Genomic DNA, 24,340 nt, shown 5'->3' with positions numbered 1-24,340 from the left:
ACATACACATCACAGTAAGTGACTAATCTTGGCTTATACTCAGGTCATAAGATCATAGAATTAAATCTGGAATAGAACTAAGGGATAATCTAATCCAATTCCATCATTTTACAGGTGAGGAAACTGAGGCCCATAGAAGTTAAGCAACTTACCCGAAGTCATAGAATAGTATATGGCAGAGCTACCATTTGAACCTCTGACTCCAAAGCCAACTATGGTTCCCAATGCATCATGCCATCTTCTGATTCCAAAACTAGAGCTCCTTCAACTTCAACAAATATAAACCATACTATACTTAAAAGCCAAGAAAATACATAGTCAACCTATCACAAACCCAATAAATAGGGTTTTTTCTTTGCTTACTAAGTTCTTACAAAAGCATCAACCTCTTAGCCTAGCCTTGAACGACACCCAAACTGCTATGGTGCTATTCTTTTTGGCCCATCAGGGTTTATATTCTACACCCCCCCTACTGCTTACACACACATACACACACACACACACACACACACAGAGGCACACCTACCACATTACTGCCAAAACAATAACACTAATTTAATCCTCTACCTCTATACTTCCTGAAGACCACTACGTGAAGAACTTTGAAAATGTTTTGTGTTCCCAGAAAGACTGTCACTCATAAATAACAGCAACTGCTATTTTCACAACTCCAGGGGATCAGAGGAAACAAACCAAACAAAATTTTGTTCTGTCCAAACTCATCCCAGACCTGCTAGTCTCCCTTTGTAAATCTCTATCATGATTATCAAACCCCCTTGCATTTTCACTAACAGAAAATATTGGTTTCATGGGGGTCCTAATGCTCACTCAGCCATGCCACAATATTCTTTTCTAGTAAAATTTCCAAAATATAGAAGGTCTGGGCACCTCCATCAGATGTCTACAACACTAAAGGAAAGCATTGCGTCTCTCTCCCACGACTAAGCCATCAGTTGCCAAACGGCATAGCTGACTCTGTTCACGATTACACTTTGTCTTGGTCCACAGGAAGCCTCTTTCAGCACCTACTGGGAACATATTGCTGTTTTGAAAGGACCCAAAAGTCATCCCATTTCTAAAGAGTAATAACTATCTTTCTTTGACATCTAAGGGTCAGTTACATAGTTTTGCCGGTTTTCTCCCAAGAACACTAATTTTCACACTGGGTATTTTATAAGCTGCCTTGATCACAGGTTTGTCAAACATTAGCATTTGCAGCCTTCGAAATCCAAGTTCAAACCTTTAATTTAAAGGTTAAGAAAGTGATGAGCAGAGAAACTTGACTTGCCCAAAGTTAAACATGCAGGAAGTAACAGAGTCAGGATTCAAACTCAGGCCCTATTGCTCCAAATCCATTGATCTCTCCATCACCCCTACATCATATATGTCTTCTGAGAGGTCATTACTCTTTATACAATTAAAATAATTATATGAGGTGGTAAGTTTTAGATTTTATAAGGTAACATGAAGCCCAGAAAAGTGATTTATTCAAAGGTATACAAAAAGTCTGAAACAGAGTTAGCTTGATAAAGGCTTTGAAAATACAATAGAAGGTGGGTAGTGGATAAAGGTGGTATATTGCTCTGCTGCCCTAAGTATATAGATCCCAGCATGTTAAATACAGTCCTTTTAATAGGATAAGAGCAGGACATGAAAATCTGATCATAAAAGGTAACAAATTGTCATTAGTGATAGCAACGGTTCCTAACTGAATCTGGCTTTCCTAGGATCCTGAACTTTCTGCTTACTACGGTATATAAAAGGAGATTTAGAGCTACCTGGGACCTTAGTGGTCACCCAGGCCAATGCCCCCACTTTACAGATGAAAAAATGAGGCCCCAAGAGAGTAATTTATTGAGGGCCACATAGTAAGTAGCAGAGCAGAGATTACATATCACCCAGGTCTCCCAATTCCTAATCTATTATTCTTTTTACTACAGCACACCTTCCCCAGGCCTCAATTCTGTTTCCAATTCCTGTATATTTGGACCAAGTCTATACTTTTGCTTCCATATCTGCTGCTATCTCTAGTGTGGCAACTTCACTCTCTGACTACCTAGCTTGGAGCCTTTGTTTGAAGTTCACCCATGCTCAGATTCTCTCTGCCTCTAATTTCATCTCTGGGCTTCAGTTTCCTCACCTTTAAATTCAGAGTTTGCACTTGGATTTCTAAGGTCTAATGTTATAAGAACCTGTGATAAAGGCAGCATATAAAATACCAGTGTAAAGACTGGTGTTCTCAGAAAAAAACAACTCCCACACATATCTCTTTTCTATTCTTTTTGGTGGTCATCCTTGACTGGCTAAATGAAAATGACTAGATACCACATGGGCCTCTGTGAAATGATTTATCATTTGTAAACAATAAAGCAGAGCTTTTACTTCTAAATAAAGCAGTCATGTTCTATATGACTTCATCATTATTCCCTGATTTCAGGAGAGAAGAAAAGGTTAATCACTCCATTTTCTAAAATCAGAAATCCTTCCCTATTCTTGAATACTGTTTCAAGGACACAGTGGGTAACATGGTAATTGCAGTAGCTGGTGTATAAAAACTGCTATCAAATCAATCCATCAATAAGTATTAAGTACCTATTATGTGCCTATTGATGATCTAACCTAGCACACAAACTCCTTTCTTGAGTCTTAACTAACTATAAGGAACACACTGCTGATCCAGCGTTATTGGATTGAGGCTGAATACTCTCCTTTGGCCTCAAAAAAAGGTTCTCTAAAATAATGTTTTGATTCATTAAGTGCAAGGGAATCAAAACCAGATGGATTTGGCAGCAATCTGGTTCCCCAGATCCTTGGGCAGCTGTGGAGGGATGCCAGAGCAAAAAAGGATGATCAATTTCACACGTTACAGATTTCAGGCACTAATGGATGCTTGGCTCTGGGTTCCCTGGTTTGCGGATGGCATGCCAAAACTTACATGCTGGGACAGAGTCATTTAGGAAAGGCAGCCATGCAGACCAGAGAAATGAATAACGACCTTTGGTACAAGAACAGCCAGGGAGCAGCTGTTTTGTACTGGGCAGCAGTACTGCTTACTGCTTTTCACAACTTATGCTACTCATAAGATGGGGAATATTCATAAACAGCTATACTCTAACTATTACTCAAGGGCCAGCAACACATGGCACAACTACTGATTCACTGACATATCACTCAGTTGCTGCAATTGTGATCCTCTTCCTGTCATCTGCAAGAGCCACTGCTGACCACCAGAACTGGCAATAGACACACACTCACTTCTTACATCTAGTCAGCACCTCCTCTTGCCTTACTAGCATTTCAACGAATACACAAATATACCAGAAAAAAAAAAAGACTCAGGACCTCCTTAGCATGTGCCACTTTGAAAAAGTTGCCAGTCCTCTATGTAACTACTACCCAAGCATCCCAGAAGTCCCAGCCTAGGAGTATTACTGCAGAAGAGTACAATAGTATGCTTTTCTATAATGATGTTCAGCCTTCAAGCCCGTGCAATGAGATGAGATGTGCATATGCCTGAATGAAGCTCTTCTGCCTTGTCAGAGGATTAACAAATAGGTCAGAGAGAGAGGGAGAGAGAGAGAGAGAGAGAGAGAGAGAGAGAGAGAGAGAGAGAGAGAGAGAGAGAAGGAGAGAGGGAAAGAGAGGGAGGGAGGAGAAAAAGGGAGTGGGAGACAGACAGACAGAGACTAGACATAACCAGGCAACAGAAGAAAAAAGATAACTCTAAGGATGGTTGACAATCAACAAATATGAGGACAAGGGAGCATGAGAAAATGTGGCCTCAAAAAATGAAGGCAAACTTTTTTGAGTTTCCTAATTAACTTGGGATGATCAAATCTTTGGATGAGATTCAACTAAGGGAAGGATTTGCTAGCAGACTTGATGAACTTCACTCATCAGGGAAGAAAATGATTCATAATGCCAGATAGGCACCTTTCCCAAAGATGCTTCAATCAATCTGGTAAGTTCCTTGTGGATAAGGGACATCTAAAGCATGTATTTCTTTTTTATTCCCTACAGTAGGGTCGATTCAATTAACATTTAGTTGATTGTCTATGAAATACACTATTGCTCCTTCTGTAATTATATTAGGCAAACAAATACCTAATTGTCCTCCTGGGTATAATCTAACACTTGTTGCTTCTACTAAATTTTATTTTAGGGTATTTACCTTCTATGTGTTAAAGTTCACATGTTCTGAGACAAAATACAAGTGGCCACTCAAATTGAAAGAAAAATTCATATGTTTACCTGTCTCTATACTTTCACAGATACACTGTAGGCAGCTGGGTAGCTTGGTGGATAGAGTAATAGACTTGGAGTCAGGAAGATTTGAGTTCAAATCCGTGCTCAGACACTTTTTAGTTGCATGACCATAGGCCAGGTTACAGTCTCTCTCAGCCTCAGTTTCCTCATCTATAAGGTAGGGACAATAACAGCACCTACCTCCTAGAGTTGTTATAAGGATCAAATAAGATATATGTATGCATCCATATATACACATAGGTAGTGCCTTGCAAACTTTAAAGCTTTATATAAAAGCTAAATATCATCATCATTATTATTAATAATACCAATTTTCATAGAAAACTGAGTCTACTTTCCTTCTTAGATTTTCATGAAAGATAACCCTAATATTTATACAAATTATTCTCATAAAGGTTATAAAAAGTTCAAATCTCACCCCAGACACACACTACTTGTATGATCCACTTAACTTCTCTCAGTACTCAGTTTTCTTATCATTAAAATTGGAACAATAGTAGCACCTACCTTACAGGACTGCTGTGAGGATCAAGTAGGATAACATGTGTACAGTACTTTGAATCACTTAAGGCACTACATATATGCTAGGAATTGTTATTGTTGTTTTAAAGAGATGAGAAAAGTAAGAATATGAACCAGTAGTCATTGATGTCCTCTCAATTGTCCTTTGGGGATAATACTATCATTGGTAATTTTTAACCCTTCTTTCCATGTCTTCTTCCCAAGATTATAACTTGGAAAAGTGATCCCACAATGTTTTTAAGCTTTTGTCATCACCAGCATAGATTTCCTTGCTGTATATTTGGTCTGATCCAGGAATTTCCTCTGAAATCCTCACCTTACACTTTCTTATCTTTATAAAATCCTTATGAAAATCGTCTACACACATATTAAGGGCATCTTGGATGAAAATGGAAGAAGAAAACAGACAGATACTTGCTTATCATTTTCTACTGCAGATCATGTCAGTAGAGTCACACAACTGACTAAAAGTTGCAGAGAATACATGGTCCCATTGTATTAACTGTTTATTGACTACTAAAATAATTTGACTTGATAGAACAAAAGGTAGCATAAAAAAACCATCATCCAATAAGCATTTCCTCATTTGTATGCAAAGATCATAAAATTTTATTTTAAAGTATGGTAACTGTGTTCAATTATTATTAAGGCTAACCAGAGCTTAAAAGGGATTTGGAGTGTGCTTTCCAAAGGTGTTTGTCAATGTAGTATAGGATGTCTTACATAGTATAGGATGTCTTACAAAGTCCAAGTGGAAAAAAAGATTCCTTTAGGTGGTCAATGACTTACCCAAGATCATACAAGTAGTAAGTGACAGAGCTTGGGCTTGAATTTAGGTCATCTAACTCCAAATCCAATATTCCTACCATACTGAAAAAAAAAAAGAAAACTGAAATCCTAACAATGGCAAAGCTGTTTGGCTGGCTCATTCAGTTAGTCCATCAGAACATATTTCTGAGATATGCACTGGAGATGGATCATGAATTGGGTCCAGAACTGAATAGATCAGAGAAAGGAGAATAGATTGCATTTGGGAAACCAAACAATTCTTTCAGTAGTCTCAAGCTGATCACTGGCACAAAGGCCCAAACTTTTGACACAAATATTCTTCCAGTGATGCTGTAGGACTGTGGTTTCTAGAACAGCATAATTCTATGATGTCCCCCTTTCCCTTCAACCGCTTTTTACGGTTTGCCAAGATACTAGTGCCTATAGTCTTCTTTCATACTGATCTATAATGTTTTCCAGAGGAAATAAATTGGGTTGCTCTAACTGTGATATTGTTCCATTTGGCAAGCAGATCAAATATTATGGCTATGATTCCTGGGTTCTTTCATCTTCCTCATTAAGAGTCATTTTGTATCACATAAACTTGGAAATATCGAAACTGATGTTTTTGCTTCCCTTCCTTTATTTAAATCAACAGGTAGTTTAAATTAATTGGGTAGGTAATAATCACACACAACATCATCTCATCTTTATTCTTTCTTCTAATTTTTTAGATCCTTCATGTTAACAAACTAATGGTACAACTACACACAGAAGGCAGGTTCTATAATTACTATTACATGGGTTAATAGTCATTGTTTGTTAAGTAGTTTGTTTTATTCTTTATAGATGATAATGCAATAAAAATTAATTCAATGAGTACAAAAAAAGACATGGACCTAAATGTACACTTAGTTATGAAATACTAAATAATGCAATGATCAGAAAGCAAATCAAAGAAGTAATTATAATTATATGAAAAACAATGATAACTGAGACAATACCAAAATTTCTGAAATATATGTAAGGCAATCATCATTTTGAACATTATGCTTCTAAAACCTATACTAACAAAAAAGAGAGGAATAATAAATGGGATGTGCATTTTAAAAGTAGCCATGAAATTAAATTTAAAAAGGCAAAAAAGAGGAAAGCTTGAAAATTAGAGGAGAAATAGATAAATTGGAAACCAAAAAGAATAAAGAACTGACAAAAACATTTAAAACTGATTCTTTGGGAAGACTGACAAAACTGATGGACCTTTAGATTAAGAAGAAGAGGATAGAAAATCAATTCAACAAAATAGTAAACAAGGTGAAATCACAACAAAATCAAAAGAAATAAAAATAATTTTCAGAACCTGCATTTCTCAACTATATACCAACAAAACTGAAAATGGAAAAAGATTAGCTTCAAAAAATATATAAAATACCCAAACAAACAGAATATCATAAAGAGATATGTTTACAAGAGATATCTTACAAAACCCAATCTCAGAAATGAAAATACTTATTTATAAATGAAATGAAAAATGAAAAAACTCTTCATTAGATGGATTTCCAGAAGAATGCTATAAAGCTTTAAAAGAACAATATCTATACCATACAAATTATTCTCAAAAAATGAAAAAGAAAGTACCCAGCTAAACTCCTTTTTGGGGAGAAAATGCAGTCCTAACATCTAATCAGAGAAGGATAAGGCAAAAAATGAAAATTAGAGGCCAATGTCATTAATATTCATTCAAAAAATTTAAATAAAATCCAAGCAAAAATAAGAATATTATATACATTCATCAAAAAATGTCCATTTTGACCAGGTTGGAATTATACACAGGATGCAATGATATTTCAATATTAGGAGAACAATAAACATAATTAAAAATATTAACAATACAGATATCCAAATCACAGAATGAGCACAGAAAAAATCTTTGACAAAGTACAATATTAATTTATGTTAAAAAAATTTGCAAAGTATAGGCATAGAGAATCATTTTTAATATGATAAAAGTATCTATCTAAAACCAAAAGCATTATGTACATTGGGGAAACACCAGAAGCTTTCCTAATAAATACAATAGTAAAGCAAGGATTCTTCCTTTTCCCCCTATTATGTAATAAAGTTCTAGAAATGCTAGCAAGACAAGGAAATTAAAGATACAAAGATAGGCAAAGAGGAGGCAAAAATATTCTTATTTGCTAAGGACATAATGATTTACTTAGAAAATCCTATGAAATCAAAAAAGAAACTAATAATGAAAGTTTTTTTGAAGTTTCAGACTACAAAATAAACCCACAAAAATCCATAGCATTGTTTTATAACAATAAATAAAATCCAGGAAGCAATGATAGATAGGAAAGTCCCATTCAAAATAACTACAAAGTACATAAAATATTTGGGAATCAAATCCACTAAAGTACATGTAATATCTTGTATATTCAATTTCAAATTCCCCTTAAAGAAATAATTAACTTAAACAACAGTTCATAACTCAGGGCTTATAGCCAGGCCATGTCAATATAATAAAAATGGCATGACCAAAGTTAATTTAAAGATTTAGTCCTATACAAAAGTACTGACAAATGCTTTACAAAGGTAGACAAAATAATAAAATTCTTTTGGAATAACGAAAGATCTAGAGTTATCAAGGGAAGCTATGAAATAAAATGAGAGAATAGCATTTCTAGACTTCAACCTATATTGTAAAGCAGGAATCACTAAAACCACTTGGCACTGGTCAAAAAATAGAAAAGTAGATTAACAAAAGAAATTAAATGAAGAAGAATCAGAATTTAATTCAACAACCCAGTATTTGATAAAGCCTATAATATGAAATACTTATGAAAGTATTGTCTATTTGATAAAGACAACTAGAAAATTGGAAAATAATCTAGCAGAAATTAGTCCTAGACCAACATCTTATACCATATTCCATAATAAATTCCAAATAGACATTGTAATCAAAATTAAAAATTTAGAAAAGGTTACAGGATATCCCAAAAGTCTTAGTACTTTGGTAGTTTTAATAGCTTAAAACTGCACTAAGACTATTGGGATACTCCGCCTATCTTTCATAGCTATGGGTAAGAGATGAATTTTTAACCAAATAAGGGACAGAGGCAATTACAAAAGATAAAATCGATCATTTTGGTTACATAAAATTGAAAAGATTTTGCTCTAACAAAATTAATTTATCTTGGAAAAGAAGGGAAGAAGTAAATTGGGGCAAATGGTGGCATCAAATATCTATGAAAAGGGTTGCTATCCAAGATATATAGACAACTAGAAATATAAAGACCAAAAGCCATACCCTGTTGGGAAAGTGATCAAAAATACGAACAAAAGTTATATAACAAGAATTGCCAACTATTAATAACCATACAAAATAATGTTCCAACTCACTCATATTAAAAGAAATGCAAATCAAAACAAAGCTGGATTTCTCCCTCATACCCAGCAATTTGGAAAAGATGACAACATACAGAAATGATGAATATAAAAGAAGCAAAATAGAAAAAAGAAATAATATTGGAGTGTTTGTGGAAAGACAGGCACATTTAATGTGTTGTTGGTGGACCCATAAGTTGGTTTAACCATTCTGGAAAGCCATTTAAAAATATATTTATAAAATTATTAAAATGTCAATGCTCTTTGTCTCAGAGATTCCCTTTCTAAGCATATACTCCAAGAAGGTCACTGACAAAAAGAAATGCTCCATACATGTTAAAAAAAAAAGCAGTACTTTCTGTAATCTCAAAAGAACTGGATGCCCATTGATTAGGAAATGGCTAAACAAATTATGGTTCATGAATGGAATGAAAATTTTCTGTGCTGTAAGAAAGACAAAGCAGCATGGAAAGGCTTGAGTGAAGTGATACAGAGTAAAGTAATTAGGCCAGAAAAACAATGTACACAATGACTACAACATGGTAAATAGAAAGAACAAGAACCACACGACAATCAAAACTGAGTATTACGGAATTATAACAATCAAATTTGGTCCCAAAAATGATAAGAACAGGTCAGCTCTAAATCCTTCTGCAGAAATGAAGATGCAGAAGTAAGGAATACTGCATGTAACACCAGAATTTTTCAGTGTTAATGGCTTTGGTGATTTATTTATCTTTTCTTTTAAAAAAAAGTCTTTGTTTTAATAAATGGCTCTCTGCAAGGGGAGAGAAGCCCTCTGTTTATCTTTTGAAGCCCTTCACAACCTGGTCCGTTACTAGATTTCTATGCTTCTTACATTTTTTTTACTCTAGTCTCCTCTTCCTTACTCTGTCTTCCTCTAACTCTACTGTAAAATTCAACAACACTGGCTTTCTTATTGCAGTCAACACTCAGTCTCTCCACTCTGTAACCTTTCACTATATGTTCAACCTGCCTGAAACCCTCTCCCTTCTCATCTGTTTCCCAGTTTCCATTAAGAATCTCCCAAACCCTCCTTTCTACAAAAAAACCTTCCCATCTTCCTATCCCAATGCCTTTCTCATAAGATTACCTCCCATTTTTACTGTGTATGTCACATATGTACATAGTTGAATAGTGATTTCCATTAGAATGTGAGCTCCTTTAAGGCAGGGATTGTGTGTTTTGTTTTGTTTTGTTTTGTTTGGCTAGGCAATAGGGTTAAGTGACTTGCCCAAGGTCACATAGCTAGTTAGTGTTATGTGTCTGAGACCAAACTTGAACTCAAGTCCTCCTGAATCCAGGACCAGTGCTCTATCCACTTAGCTGCTCCAGGGATTGCATTTTTTAGGTGTGTGCGTCTGTGTGTGTGTGTCCACAGTGCTTAGCCCAGTACCTAAGCATTTAACAAATATTTGTTGTTGTTGAGGATAATGATGCTGACGGGGAGGGAGAATTTCTAGGAGGAATCCAGATGATACAGAAACAAAAGCTACCAGTGAAAATCTATCTTGCCAAAAACATTTAGCTTATTTTTATCATGTCCTTCAGTGACCACTATCTTCTGCACCAACTAACTCCTTTTTAAAGAACATATTATATGTAGAGGTCATTGTTCTAAATAGAGACTTTGGGATTCTTTGTTTTCTTGATCCTGGACCATGTTTTCCAACACAGCTTTTTCACTGGTCATTCCCTTCTATCCACTGTCCTACTAAACTCACAAGTATCAAATAAGATGCTAGCATCGATCTAAGAATTCCCAGAGAATTCTGCAATCTCTTCAATGCATATTGATGGAAAAGCTACTATTTTACTCATATGTCTGCTTATTTTCATTGAGAGTGCTATCAGGTGAGATAATCCAAGTCTCCTATGAAACCACATTCTTGTGGCCTATTGGCAACAAAGAAATCCACTATACCGAGACTACCAAGGAGAACCCATGAGCCAACCTTCTATTTCATTGAAACTTTTTTTTAATGTCTTCTGCTTTTATTTAATTTCTTACATGTAAACATGCCTGTGATCTGATTTCTCCAAAAGGATGTCAATCAATGCTCTGGTTGTTAGACAAAGATCACATGTTGAGTACCAACTGTGAAGTTAATTTCTGTGCATATTCTAAAAGCCATTAGCACCTTTTTCTCCCTTTTCAGCCAATCCACCATAATAACCATGTGTGACTGTGAGTCATTTTATATTTTTGTCCACTTTGTGAATTGCTAAGGCCAAAAAAACTGATCCCATAGTGACCTGATTTTGGGTAATGAGCCTCTTCAACCCTAGCTAGGTTGCTCCTCAAGCAGCAGACCCAGAGCCTGTCACCTATACACCTTTCCTGCTTCACAGAAAATGACACAGCTTCTGTTACATGATCCTTCAAGAATTCAGGGTATGAGGCACATAAAAGCATCATTCATCAAAGTTTAATACAATTATCTTCTGGCATTCCAACTATATGCATTCCAAGACAGCTTCCATTCCAGTTTTGTTCCTAAATCCTGGATTTCAAAATCCTGTCCTTGCTGCTTTCTCATCCTGGAACTTCCCTCAGGTCCTCAGGTCCTGGAACCTCTTTACATTAGAAACATCCAACCACCCCTGTTACCTTCTTAACCTAGAATAGCCTTCTAAAGGACCATCCCACCCATTTTTACCACTGGTGGGTTCCACCTGAGGCCTCCATTCTGAAGAGAGGCCCCAACCAGCCTTCATTCCTCTTGTGGCCCTCTCTGACTTTTAGACTTCAAAACTGTGCCCCTGAACCACGTACCTTCATTCTCCACCTTACTTTTCAATTCCCTTTTGTGTGTAATGTTCCAAATATAATCTTCTTGGAGCCAGGAACTTTCTTTTTGCTTGTATTTATTTCTCCATAACTTAGTACAATGCCTGGTACATGACAATAAGTTAATAAATGCTAGTTTTTTTCTTGCTTCCTTCCTCCTTTCCTTCCTCTCTTCCTTCTTTCCTTCCTTCTTTTCTTCCTAAAAAAGCTAGCTATAAAATGCATTGCATTTTTCTAAATAATCCACCTTAAAAAAATAAAAGGACTTTAAAAGTTCAGCTGCATCTTGGGCACAGGTACTTGCTTTTCTGTTTTTCTTTAGAAGAATTATTAGTACATTTCTTTGCAATCTGAAAATGATGGTTGGCAGGGAGAAGAAGGAGGGATACCTTTAAAAGGAAATCATGGCTGGGATTTTCTCCTGCTTTTGGTAGCACCCAAAAGAGGAAATGTAATTTTTCTCAGAGTGAGCAATACAGCCAGGACTAAGGAAGTTTCCATTACAAATAGGAAAGTGCTTTAAGATGGAAGCTGTTAAGCCAGGTTGTGGAGAATTTGGTCATTTTTACCAGTTTATAAAGCTTATCAGGTATGTGGGGCAGGCCTCTAGTAAAACCATGAACTGGTCTCTTAACTCTTCCTTGCCTGAGTTCCTTGTCATGTATAAAAAGAGGAGACAGATGTTTTTAATCTTAAAAGCTTTAAAATTTACTACATTTTTGTAGGTAAGAGGTACCTCCCCAATGCTTCCAACGTCGCCACCTTAGTCCCTTTGGACCATCAAATGGGAGACCACTTCAAGCTGACTTCAAAATGCCTCCAAGACTTTTCCAATTATTTTTTTCATATAATTAATTTGCCAATTAAGAATTTTATTGCTCACTGACAGAATAGGAGTCATCAGAAAACATGGAAGTGAGGGAGGGGTAGCTATGAAAAGAAATGGGAAAACAATATAAACCAAAGGAGAACCAAGGAAGAGAAGAGAAGCCAGTGTCCCAAAGCCTGATAATGTGACTTTTTCCTAAAAGTGACACAAATCCAATCCCAATTTAGAAAGTCCTTAACAAAGAAAGCCTGTGTTTTGTTTGCTTTCAACTGAAGGACTGCACAGTTAAAATGTCAAGGTTTCAACATAACTACCATATTTTACGATCTCTCATTCAATATAATTTTCCACCCCACTGAAACTAATCTCCAGGTTCTGCTGATTTCATAAATTGCCTTCTTGATCCTGGCCCTCAGTCCACCCAAATAATGTGCTCAAGATAAGTGTCACCATTTTAGCACATTTGTTCTTGTCACATATACATCCAAAGTTATTAAAGTTGAAAGCAAATGACTCTAAAAACATTCTATGTTCTACATTTACTTGTTAGGTCTTTATCACCATAGTTGAAGTGGCTAACAGTACAATGATTCCCAAGCTTTATTTCTGCATTATGGCCTAAGAAAGTTAACCAGTTTTTAAATGAACATTATTAAAACCATTATGTTCCTTTTGTTTAACAATGTTTAATTTGTTCAACAAACATTAAATATCTATGAAGTGCTAGGTATACAAAAATGAAGTTGAATAATAGATTCTGTTTTCAAGGACCTTACATTGTTCTGGGAAATGCTTGGTTGAATGTTGTTTTTCAGTACAGAAAGACTACTATGTTCTCCCATTTGAAGATTTCACTACTTCTAACAAAAGCTTTAATTATTTTTAAGGGGCTGAGGGCTTCTCTTCCTCTTCCTAATCATGTGTACGATTACCTTTCTAGTCCTTTATCCTATGCCAACCAATTAACGATATCAGACCATGAAAACTTACTCAATTTAAGTCCTGTTTCAGCTAAGACTTTTTATTTTTTTAGTCTATTTTTTTTTTTTGCTTTTAGGCAATTGGGGTTAAGTGACCTGCCCAGGGTCACACAGCTAGGAAATGTCAAGTGTTTGGTCTGAGGCTGGATTTGAACTCAGGTCCTCCTGACTTCAGGGCCAGTGCTTTATCCATTGCACCACCTAGCTGCCCCTTCAGCTAAGATTTTAAAATTAAAATCATCACCAAAGCATGTTTGATTTTCCAAGGTAGATCTTCTATGAAGGATTTATGAAAGGACACAAATTCGATTCACACAGGAAGAAAAGGCATGGATGGGCTGGTATTCTCATAGCTGAAAAAAGCAGCCATATAAATGAAATCAAGAATCCACTGAAGGATCAATGTGTAAGCTGATATGAATTATGTATGACAACTCTATTGTATGTCAAACATTCTTGACATTAATTCCTAAATATTTTGGTGAAGAAATAGAATTCAGTTTTAAATTTATTCAAGATGTGTATATAAATGAGAGGATGGCAAAAATAAAAATTAATGAAATAGTTCCAGGGAATATTTATATACTAAGTAGTGAAATCATCACAAATCCTTTACCCAATTTGTTCCTTTAGGAAGATTGAGACTTATGTTATAAATAATCATGAGGATAGCGGCAGGACCTGTGGTTTCATTGCTTTAGGAACTCCCAGGTGGGGACCTTCTACTAAAGCAAGTGAAAACCTGCTCTCCAACATGTTAAAGAGTTTAATGAGTTAGAGAGTTAACAAGACGCTCTATGAAAAATCAGAGGATTGTAGGAAAACGGCAGTGACTAGGGTCCCAGATCCTTAAGCATTCCACCAAAGCTTGGAGAATCACCTCTAGACTCTCCCAACCAACCCAGGAATTCATAGAGAAACCTCTGAGTCCTGCAGAGATTTTGGAATAGGCCAGTTGGACAGGACCCTGGAGCTGTGGAGGTGGTTCCAAGCACTCCCTGATCTCCTGAGTGCCAAGACCAGCCAGCTAGGAGCTTTCCCTGAAGCAACAACTGAGGAATGGGACTTTGAGGGAGGTCCAGCACTAGTGGGCACTCCCTGATGCAGTACAGAATCCCAGTGGAACCTTCTCCAAGCCCAGCCCAAGAGAAAGAGAAGCCTGGAGGAGGAGGAAGTTCTCAGCAAGGCCAATGAAGCATTATAGGAAGCAGAGCCTGAGGCTGACCCAGTTCCAACAGGGCCCTAGTTCAGACCTGGCTAAACCGAGAGAGAAACCTAGGGCCATTCCAGGCAAGGTCTAGTTCAGCACCAGTGGCCAGAACTCAGCTAGGGAAGAATGACTCTAAGCAAAATCCAGCCTGAGCATGGGGATTGCCCAGGCAGAACCTCCTGCCGGAAGGGGCCTCAAGGACAACCCAGAACCTGAATAGCTGTGGAGTCCCTGAAGGAGAGTCCTAGTCCAGCCCACTCCTCTAAGAACCAGGCAGGCTGTAGCCAAACCAAAGAAAACTTTGAACATTAAGAAGGAATGCTTATGGTCTGAAAGAAGCCCATGGGATAAACCCCAAGAAGGAGGGTGACTCTGATATCATAAGTTCACATGAAACCTCAGAGAAAAAAATGCCCTGGCCTCCAGGAGTTGTTATTGTTGTTCAGTCATTTCAGTCATATCTGACTCTTTGTAACCCCATTTGGAGTGTTCTTGGCAAAGATATTAGAGTAGTTTGCTACTTCTTCGGAGAAACTAGGAAAGATAGGGAAAAAAGAAAGGCAAAGAAAATTGACACCTCAGAACATAGTAGAAAACCTCCTTCAAGAACTGAATGTCCTTGAAAATTAGAGTGGGCCAGACAGAAAGCTGATGAGAAAATTAAGAGATTAAGTGACTTATCCAGGCTCACGTGGCCAATGTGTGTCAGAAGTGGTATTTAAACCTGGCTTCCTAGTTTTCAGGCCAATTCTCTAACCATCAGACCACACTGCTTCTCCATAAATAATCATTAACTAGATTATTAACATTAACTAGAGATATAAAACAACAATAGAGATAAAAACAACATTAACTAGAGATAATTTAATTCTATGAATTTTACTTTATAATTTATTACTTCAGAAAGAGCATGCCATAGCCAATAGAAATCTGGCCTTGGCTGCTAGAATACCTGGGTTCATGGCTGCCTCTGATACACTGGTGGTATTACTATGAGTAAGACTATAAAGTACAGGTCAATTCTTACTCTACAGAGTTAGCACCAGGAATTCCCTGAACTAATCTATTCACAAGCCACCATCACCACAATCACTGCCTACACACAGTTAGCCCTCCCTCACTCACTCAAATCAAAGTTAATTGCCAAGTCATGTCATCATTTCCATTGTGTCATGGTCCTCTTTGAGAACAAAGGACAAACCACAATACACACAGTATACAGAAAAACACACATCTTTACATTTGTGTTGACATGGTTATCCTTAGGTTCCAAAAAAAAAAAAGGCATTCACATACATATGTATAAACTTCAGAGGGAAAGGAGAAATGCAACAGATCGTCTCTGTGTTCTGTATTCGGATACATAGACAATAATACTCTCAGATTTAACTTTTCTCCCCCTACTCTCACCAATAAAGCTGACACAGTTTCAAATTGATGCCATTGATATCTCTCTTAGATCATGTTTCTATGGCACAATGACTATTCGGAGCATCCTATTAAAAAAAATTGGTCTAATGTAGAGATTTAATTTACCACTTTTTAAGATAAGAACGTCAGAAAATAAAATAAAATTTTAATTCCAGTATGAGGGCTAGAGATGAGCCTCTCAAGGCTGCTGCAATAATACGTTCAAAAACAGATAATTGTGGAATTACACTATTGGAGGGGACCTTAAAAGTTATCAGATCCAATCCATACCCAAATTACTATGTTTGTGACTTTTTTGATGGGTGGTCTACTCTGTCATCCAATTCTGCTAACAACTGTCCCTCCCAAATTTGGGTCATCTCAATATTTGATAAGCATGCCAATCTTGACTTCCTCTAATTCATTAATAAAAGTGTTGAGTAGACCTGAACCAAAGACAAAGATTTATGATATTCCCTCAAGGACTTCCATGCATGGTGACCACTTTGATATCTTTATTAACATTATTTGGGTCCAATTAGTCAACCCACCTAATTCAATAACTTTTTAACTAACAAATTCTCTAGGAACAAAGTTGACTGTACATAGAGGCTGGCATCAACTAGAATTTCCTCATGATGGATTCAAAATTGCAGCATAAGAGGAGGTCACAATCTATTTCAGGTAAGAAATCTTTGCAAAGAGCAGAGAAGGGGTAGCAAGATGGGTAGCTACCTAGGACACAATATGTAGGAGGAAGGTGTGCAACTAAGGACAGTTTTTAAATGTTAAATTTTAATGCCAAAACATTCTTCCCCTCTCTTCCCTCATGATATATACATATTTATTTTGTGATAAATGAAGTTGCATTCATTAGGAGGAAAGTTTAACTTATTACTAATTATGCACTGCATATGTAATTATCAGACAAAAGGGTATGTAATTTTCCAACTTTACCTAAGTCAGGCAGCTTCCCTGAGTCACATTCAAACAGCCAATTTACCTGGGGAGTAAGGAAGGTGCTCTATAATACTGGATTCCATGATATTTCCACATTACGGAGGCAGAGAAAAATGATCACAGGATAAGATAGTGAGGAAGAGTCTTATTCTACTCCAAACCTTTCACTTTAAAGATAAGAAAACTAAGGTCTAAATAGGTTAAATGAGTTGCCCAAAGTTATAAAAATAGTATGTGGCATGGCTGGGATTTCAACCCAGGTACTCCCATACCATGTTGAGCCTTATCTATCATACTGCCTCCCATATCATCACAAGAGTTGAATGGAGGCACACAATGCTAGCACAGAGGATTAAGGAAGAATTAGAAAGAAGAGAGGGAAATTAGATGGTGCAGTGGATAGAGTACTGGACCTGAAACCAGGAAGACTCATCTTCCTAAGTTCAAATATGGCCTCAGACACATTAGCTGTGTGACCCTGAGCAAGTCACTTAATTCTTTTTGCCTCAGTTTCCTCATCTGTAAAATGAGCTGGAGAAGGAAATGGCAAACTACTCCAGTATCTTTGCCAAGAAAATCCCAAATGGGTCATGAAGAGTCAGACATGACTGAAAAATAGCTGAACAAAAGCTAGGAAGAAAAGAAGGAAAAACCCGATGAGGTAAGGCAGGAAGAAATCTATTCCTGAAACCCTCATTTACTACAATGTTATTTCAGTCTCCATTAGCAAAGTTTATGACAACAAAAACTAACACTGGAATCCATTCTTTTCAGAGTAGCATTACTATTTCATTCATTACTATTTTAGACTAAAACTTCTGCTAAGTATAAAAATCAAAACAAAACGAAATGAGTTTTGAGTATACTCAACCCAAGTCTAAAAAAAACATACATAGGACAGTTGGAGAAAATAATTAAAATTGCAACAAGAGAAGGGAAAAACATTTCCATACAATCTGAAATTAATGGAAGAGGGCCCATTGATCCTACCCAGTATGTCATCCATGTTTCTATTTCAAATTTTAGCTAGAGGGGTGTCTACTACACTCCTTCTCAGCCAGTAGCAACCACCCATCCACCCCCTCCAAGGCCACTACTTACAGGAAGACGTAGGAGTAGAGGAAAGCACCATACCTGCCCAACCATGCAACCAGAAAGAGTAAACAATTCAGGAGGTCAGGGATGGGGAGGATAAAAAGAAATCTTGAGACAATCATCCCTGCCAAAGGAAGGGGAAGTGGTATAAACCTACCCAGTCATCTCCAGGTGGCATTTCCACATAGCAGAGACCTGGAATAGATATTTCCAACCTTCTTAACATTGAGAGCCACTGTGGTAGTCTGAACAGGAGAAAACAATAGAAGAACTGCTGGGGGAGGGGCCTTACAGTACACAAGCCAGATGTAGCTCTACAGAGTTAGAGGGAGTTGAAACACCAGGAATTCCCCACACTAATCAAATCACAGGTCACCACCACCAAAACTACTGCCTACACACAGCACATAGTGAAACATGCATCTTTACATTTGTGTGTTGAGAATGCTGCATGGTTATCCTCACACCAACTTCAAAACAAAGTCATTCACAAACATATAGGTGTATACTTCAATGTGAAAGGTGATGATGGTATCAGGAATAGAATAGGTCACGTATAAGCCGCGCACAAACTGCTTCATTAGAAGAACAGAAGGGGCAGATAGCAAGAAGGTCAACAGATTGGAACTAAAAAGTTGCAGATAAGCCAAGCTCTCAAGCAGGAAGAAAATAGCAGGAAGACCCAAGGAAAACAGAAAAGCTTGCAACACTATGAAGAAATATTATACAATAAGAAACTGACTTGCAAATCTCTAATATAAAAGATACCAAAACAAATAACATATTAATCTCTGTCCTCCCCACCCCCTGATTAATGGATTGATAGAAAAAATGCCTTTGGAATGGTTCAAAAAAGAGATAAGAAAATGAAGAAGATGGAAAGATGGAAATTAAGAATGAAATTACAGAAGAAATCATAGCTGTTATAAAAAGTAATTAAAAATAAAGAATAGGTAATTTGGAACATTTGAGAGAATGTCTTTAAGATGGAAAAAGTTTTTAAGAAGAGAATGGGAGATTTATAAAATATACACATATGTGGGAACATTTTTTGACAAAATAGAATTAAAGGATGATCACATGAGTTCTGAATAAGTCAGAATGACTGGCCTTGAGGAAAGGGTAATTAATTTGAAGAGGATAGGTCTCTCAGAAAGAATTTACAAAATATCAAAAATCTCAATGTCATTTGTAGGAAACGATGCAAGAAAATCATAAAAGTATTGAAAACAAAGGGCAACGTATTAATTTGCAATGATTGGTGGATTCTATGACTGAGAGATTTCAACCTTAAATAAGTGAGGATTGTAATACTTAAACTTCAAAATCTCAATGTCAAACAATAAATATTGCAGGCAGCCAAGAAAAAAACTTTAGCTACCAAGGATAGCAAAGTTGAACAGGTTAGGACTACACTTATCTATGAGAAATAGAATACTAGAGTATTATATTCCAAAAAGGAAAGGAAATGTTCTCTCAAAAACAAAAACCACCATGAAAATTTGAGCCTACTCAATGAAAAAAAAAATGTGCTTTCAACAAAAAGAGGAGATGTTTCATTTCTCCAAAAGAAATGAGAAGGGAGTGAGCAATTCAATGTGGAAATACTTCAAATGGGACAAACACAAGAAAGCTAAATGAATAAAATTAGCAAGAAAATAAAAAGCAATGCAATCAACTCTCCCATCATTCTATGGCAAGAAAAAGCTACAATTTCGAATGTAATTTTTTGAATAATAGCAAAGGGCCAAGAGAGAACAAAAGGAGATCATTTAAGGACAAAATTATCTAAAGCTTTAAACTTTAAAGGGATAAAAAATGGTCAGAAGAAAGATCTGAATTAACTAATATTTGAATGAACAAGTCGATGGACTTAAAGCCATATTGCCTCAGAAATGGATTGATATTGGGGGGGTGGGCAGTAACTTCAGAGGAAAGTCACTGGCACATGAAAAATGGAAGTAAATGATGTGGAAGGAGGGATGTAAAAATAGATTAAAAATAGCAAACAAAGAATGGTGATTTATGATCACACTGATAGATGAATAGAATAGAGGAAGATGAAAAGACTTCTCTCAGGAGAATTAATAAAGACTGTACAATCTTATGGTGCATGAATAGAAGATTAGATTTCAAGATATACCATAAGAAAAATATAATAATAAAGAGGGAGAATATGAAACATAAAAGCTAAAGCAGTCTTCAGAGGAAAAATTATACCTCTGAAAACATATAACAAAATCAGAAAAAAAGGACTAATGTCCCACATATGTAGTTCAAAAAGTTAGAAAATGAAGCATTAATAAACATGAAACAAGTGCAAAAAAAGAGATTTTGAAAATTAGAGAAAAAACAAATTAAAAACAAAAAGATTATGAAAATTAACAAAACTGAGAATAATTTTAACAATGGTTGCGAACAAAATCAATAAATAACAAATTTGATCATGAAACAAAAAAAAATCAAATTACCAAAAGTAAAACAAAAATAAAAAAATGAATTCACTATAGAGAGGAAAGAAGAAAAATTATCAGAACTTATTATGCGCAAGCACATGCCAACAAACCAGAAAAATTAAAGAAAATATGTGATTATTCACAAAAATATTTTTAAAAGCAGATGAACAAAACAAGAAATAGAAATCCTAAAGCAATCAATGAAAAAATAATCACAAACAAGCTATGCCAAAGGAGGGGAAAGAGGTCAGTGAGAAGACAGTCACATTCATATACTTGGTAGAGCTGTAGATTTCCATTCTGGAAAATAATTTGGAATTTATTAAGCTATTCATGCCTTTTGACACAGTAATCCTAATATTAGGCATATACCTCAAGGAAATCAAAGACAAATTATCACAAAAAGAGGTCTTAAATGTCAAAATATACATAGCAGCATATATAAAAAAAACAGAAACAAAATGAGTGATTGATGATTAGGGAACAGCTGAACACATTGTAGGATATGAGCGTAATAGAAAATTGTTTTGCTTTAATAAATCATGACTATGAAGAATTCAGAGAAATATAGGAAAACTTATATGAGCCAATACAGAATAAAAAAAAATAGAAGCAAGGGAACAATAAAGCCAACCACACAATCCATTGCCAGGCCCATGTTCAAAACCTTTCCAGCTTTGTCAGACCTTTGAGAACCCAGAATCACCTCCATGCAACAATGAGTCATTGGGATTGAATTTTAACAGAAGCTTCCAAACCTTACCTTGCACAAAGTTGCCTTTATCATCTTCAGCCATGGTCCCACTACCTTTTAAATTTGGAAACTTAAGACATGGATATAAAAATTTATTTTCAGGATTGGTCTCAACATTGGTACTTCTGGGAGGAGTCTTGGGCACTTTGCTCTCTTCTGATGAAGAGCTATCTGGAACAGATGCAAAAGATATGTTTCTAATCTGTGAAAGTATGCTTTTCCTTTTCATGCTTTTGATTGAAGAGATTCTTCCAAATGAATCCTGTGAAGGAAACAAAATCATTTTTCATTAAAACCAAACTCCAATCATTTTTCACTTTCTCTTTCTATAGGAGAAGAAACATCATTTTTAAAAAAAAGTGTATTGACAATTGGCCTTGAAGTTAGGAAGACCTGGCTTCAAGTGCTGCCTCTGATTCCTACTGACAATGTGACCTTAAGCAAGTCACTGAACAGTGCACTAGGCATCTAAGAGTATAAGCTGAATACGATATGTTATCCTGAATTGGGAGAAAGAGTTTCTTTATCAAGGAGTTCTTTATATCAATGTCACAAGGTGAGTTCTCCACATATGTTGAGAGATCTTACATGTGACAAAAGCTGTCCCCCCAGGTAGCATAGGGATATTGTTATAAGGCTCAAAGAGAGGCATAAGTGACATTTCTAGCTTCTTCTCCCTCAATCCTTCTTCAAGAGAGACCAGTTCCTGCCAGAAGGACAAACTAGAGGTTGGGGTCAGAAGTTTGGCCACTCTTTACTCTCCTCAGAGAGAAGGAGTACCAGGAATAATATCTAGCTGCTCCCTTAAATATTGTTCATCTAGGGGATGTTATCAGAGTCAGTCTAATTTCTAATCATTATTTCCTTATTGGGAGGCATGACTCCATGCTTTGTATCCAAGATTTGATCCCTTTTCCACCTAATACCAACTTCACAATGAATGTACAGGAAAATCCATTTGTTCAAATCAGTGGTAAAACAGAAATCAAATAAGGTATGCAAAGGAGAATGTATACTAAACAATACAGAGCAAAGGAGCTTTCCCACTAGAAGACAACTCAATTCAACTGAGAGAAAGTCCTAAATCTCACTCAAGGGGAAATTCCCTGAAGTCTCTGGTGTAGAAAGCTGGGAAAAGTGATATGATGGAGAATTCCAGCTTCTCTCATGTCTTCCTGGAGTCTTTACCTTCAGTAACCAGAAATGGAGTTGGCCTCCTCCATTTTCCTTCTTGAAGCTGGAAGCCAAAGTGACTCAAAGTTTGAAGAGTACTAGAAGAAGACTGAAGAAGGCTAGAACTCTCCCACTCTCACCAACTCTGCTTTGCCCCTCAAAGAAAGGGTCCTATACTAATGGGCTTTGGTACTGGGGTTGCACATAGAAAACCATGTTTGTTAATCAATTCTCTCTCCCCAAGTGAGGCAGTGGGTCATGTAGGTTTAATATCATTCCATGTTGTTTTCTCATAGCCTCCTAATTCCTAACTTGGTATTTCATTTATAAAATGGAGGCATTTTAGAGTAATAAAAGCATTTCTCTGTAAGTTTGAAGCAGGTAAACACCATTTTAAGGCCCTTGAAAAAAAAAGTCATGACTTAACTTAGAAGAATTTTGAGATTTCCATCAACTACCCAACTCCTAAAGTCTCCCTCTATAAGGACAACACAACTTGTCTAGATTCCCCAACGCACATCTCAGAATAGAGGAGGGAGATAACACATGCCCTCATTGGAAAGCCGCCCAAAGTATAGACTTTTGTAGTTAATTCCCTAGAGATTTATAAGCTGGAATCAAATTAACTGTTTGAGACAAGAAGACACTTGGGGCATAGATTCTAAAGTGGTTCCCTACTACACTTCCAACAAACCCAGTATTCAATTTAACAAGTACTTCTTACATGCCTACTATGTGCCAAATACTATACTAGCATTGGAGATATAAAAACAAAAATAAAACAGTCCTTGCCCTCATGGAGCTTACTTTTTTTGAGAGGGATACATCACGTACACACAATATTACATTACAAGTAACCTGGATTATACGGAGAGTTGGGGTATTAGTTTTCTTAGGTTTGGGTTACATCTTCAGTTAGACTGTAGAGCAATAAGAAGCTGGGAAACCAGTGTTTTGCCAAGAGTATTGAAATTTAGGGACTACTGACAGTACAAGAGCTAGAAGCAAATGTGATTAAGACCCAATTAGCAAAAATAAACTAAGAAGCTACCATATATCTACTTTCTACTCCTCTGGCAGCCATACCCTAAGTGAACTGCCACAAGACTCACCCCTGCCCTGCTCCTTCTTCCAATAGTGTTCTCTCTAGAAGCAGCCTCAAGGTCTTTCTACTCTGGTGAATGATATTTAGGGTCTCTCTACACAGGAACACTTGTTATGTCAGATTGGGAGATCTCTCCGTGACATTCTCCATCTCCCACTCAACTCTCTACCACAACCACATCTTGTGGCACTTGTCTCAATCACCAGAAAGATTAGTTGCATCTCTCTAAAACCAGATGACCACCCAAGGCCCCTCCCAACCTGGAGCTTCTCTGATTCCCTTGTTTTCTAGAGTCCAAAGAAATATTCATTTTCAGTTTGCTAGTATAGAAATCACTTAATGGGAGGAGAAACACCAAGACAATTATATTTCAAATGCTGGAAGATGTGCAAAAGTATTCTAATAACACATGTTTATTTTAAGGAAAATGCTAACATTCTCTGGGATCTTTTCTCAAGGACTTCCTACACATAGTAGGTTTTTAATAAATGCTTAAGGAATTATGTTTTTACTTTTTCTACTGGAAAATATATTTATTTAAATATTGCATTTATTAGAATTGAAGGGCAACATCCTTCTGTGATATTAAATCAGAATATCTCTGCTAACATTC

At 36.4% G+C, this 24,340-nt stretch overlaps 1 protein-coding gene across 1 annotated transcript in view; it reads right to left on the bottom strand.

The window, feature by feature from the left end:
- Nucleotides 1-21,732, bottom strand: part of IQCM (IQ motif containing M) — a 274,031-nt gene extending 252,299 nt beyond the window's left edge. Inside the window, exon 1 of the mRNA XM_078148853.1 lies at nucleotides 21,459-21,732. Within this exon, the coding sequence (XP_078004979.1) occupies nucleotides 21,459-21,732 (274 nt within the window). The remainder of the gene's footprint in view (nucleotides 1-21,458) is intronic.
- Between the last annotated feature and the right edge of the window lie 2,608 nt (nucleotides 21,733-24,340).

This window comes from Phascolarctos cinereus, unplaced genomic scaffold, assembly GCF_003287225.1.
Source record: "Phascolarctos cinereus isolate Bilbo 61053 unplaced genomic scaffold, phaCin_HiC Scaffold_9;HRSCAF=440, whole genome shotgun sequence".
Taxonomy (NCBI): Eukaryota; Metazoa; Chordata; class Mammalia; order Diprotodontia; family Phascolarctidae; genus Phascolarctos; species Phascolarctos cinereus.
The sequence above is the reverse complement of the archived record's forward strand: the minus strand, read 5'-3'. Positions and strand labels throughout refer to the sequence as shown.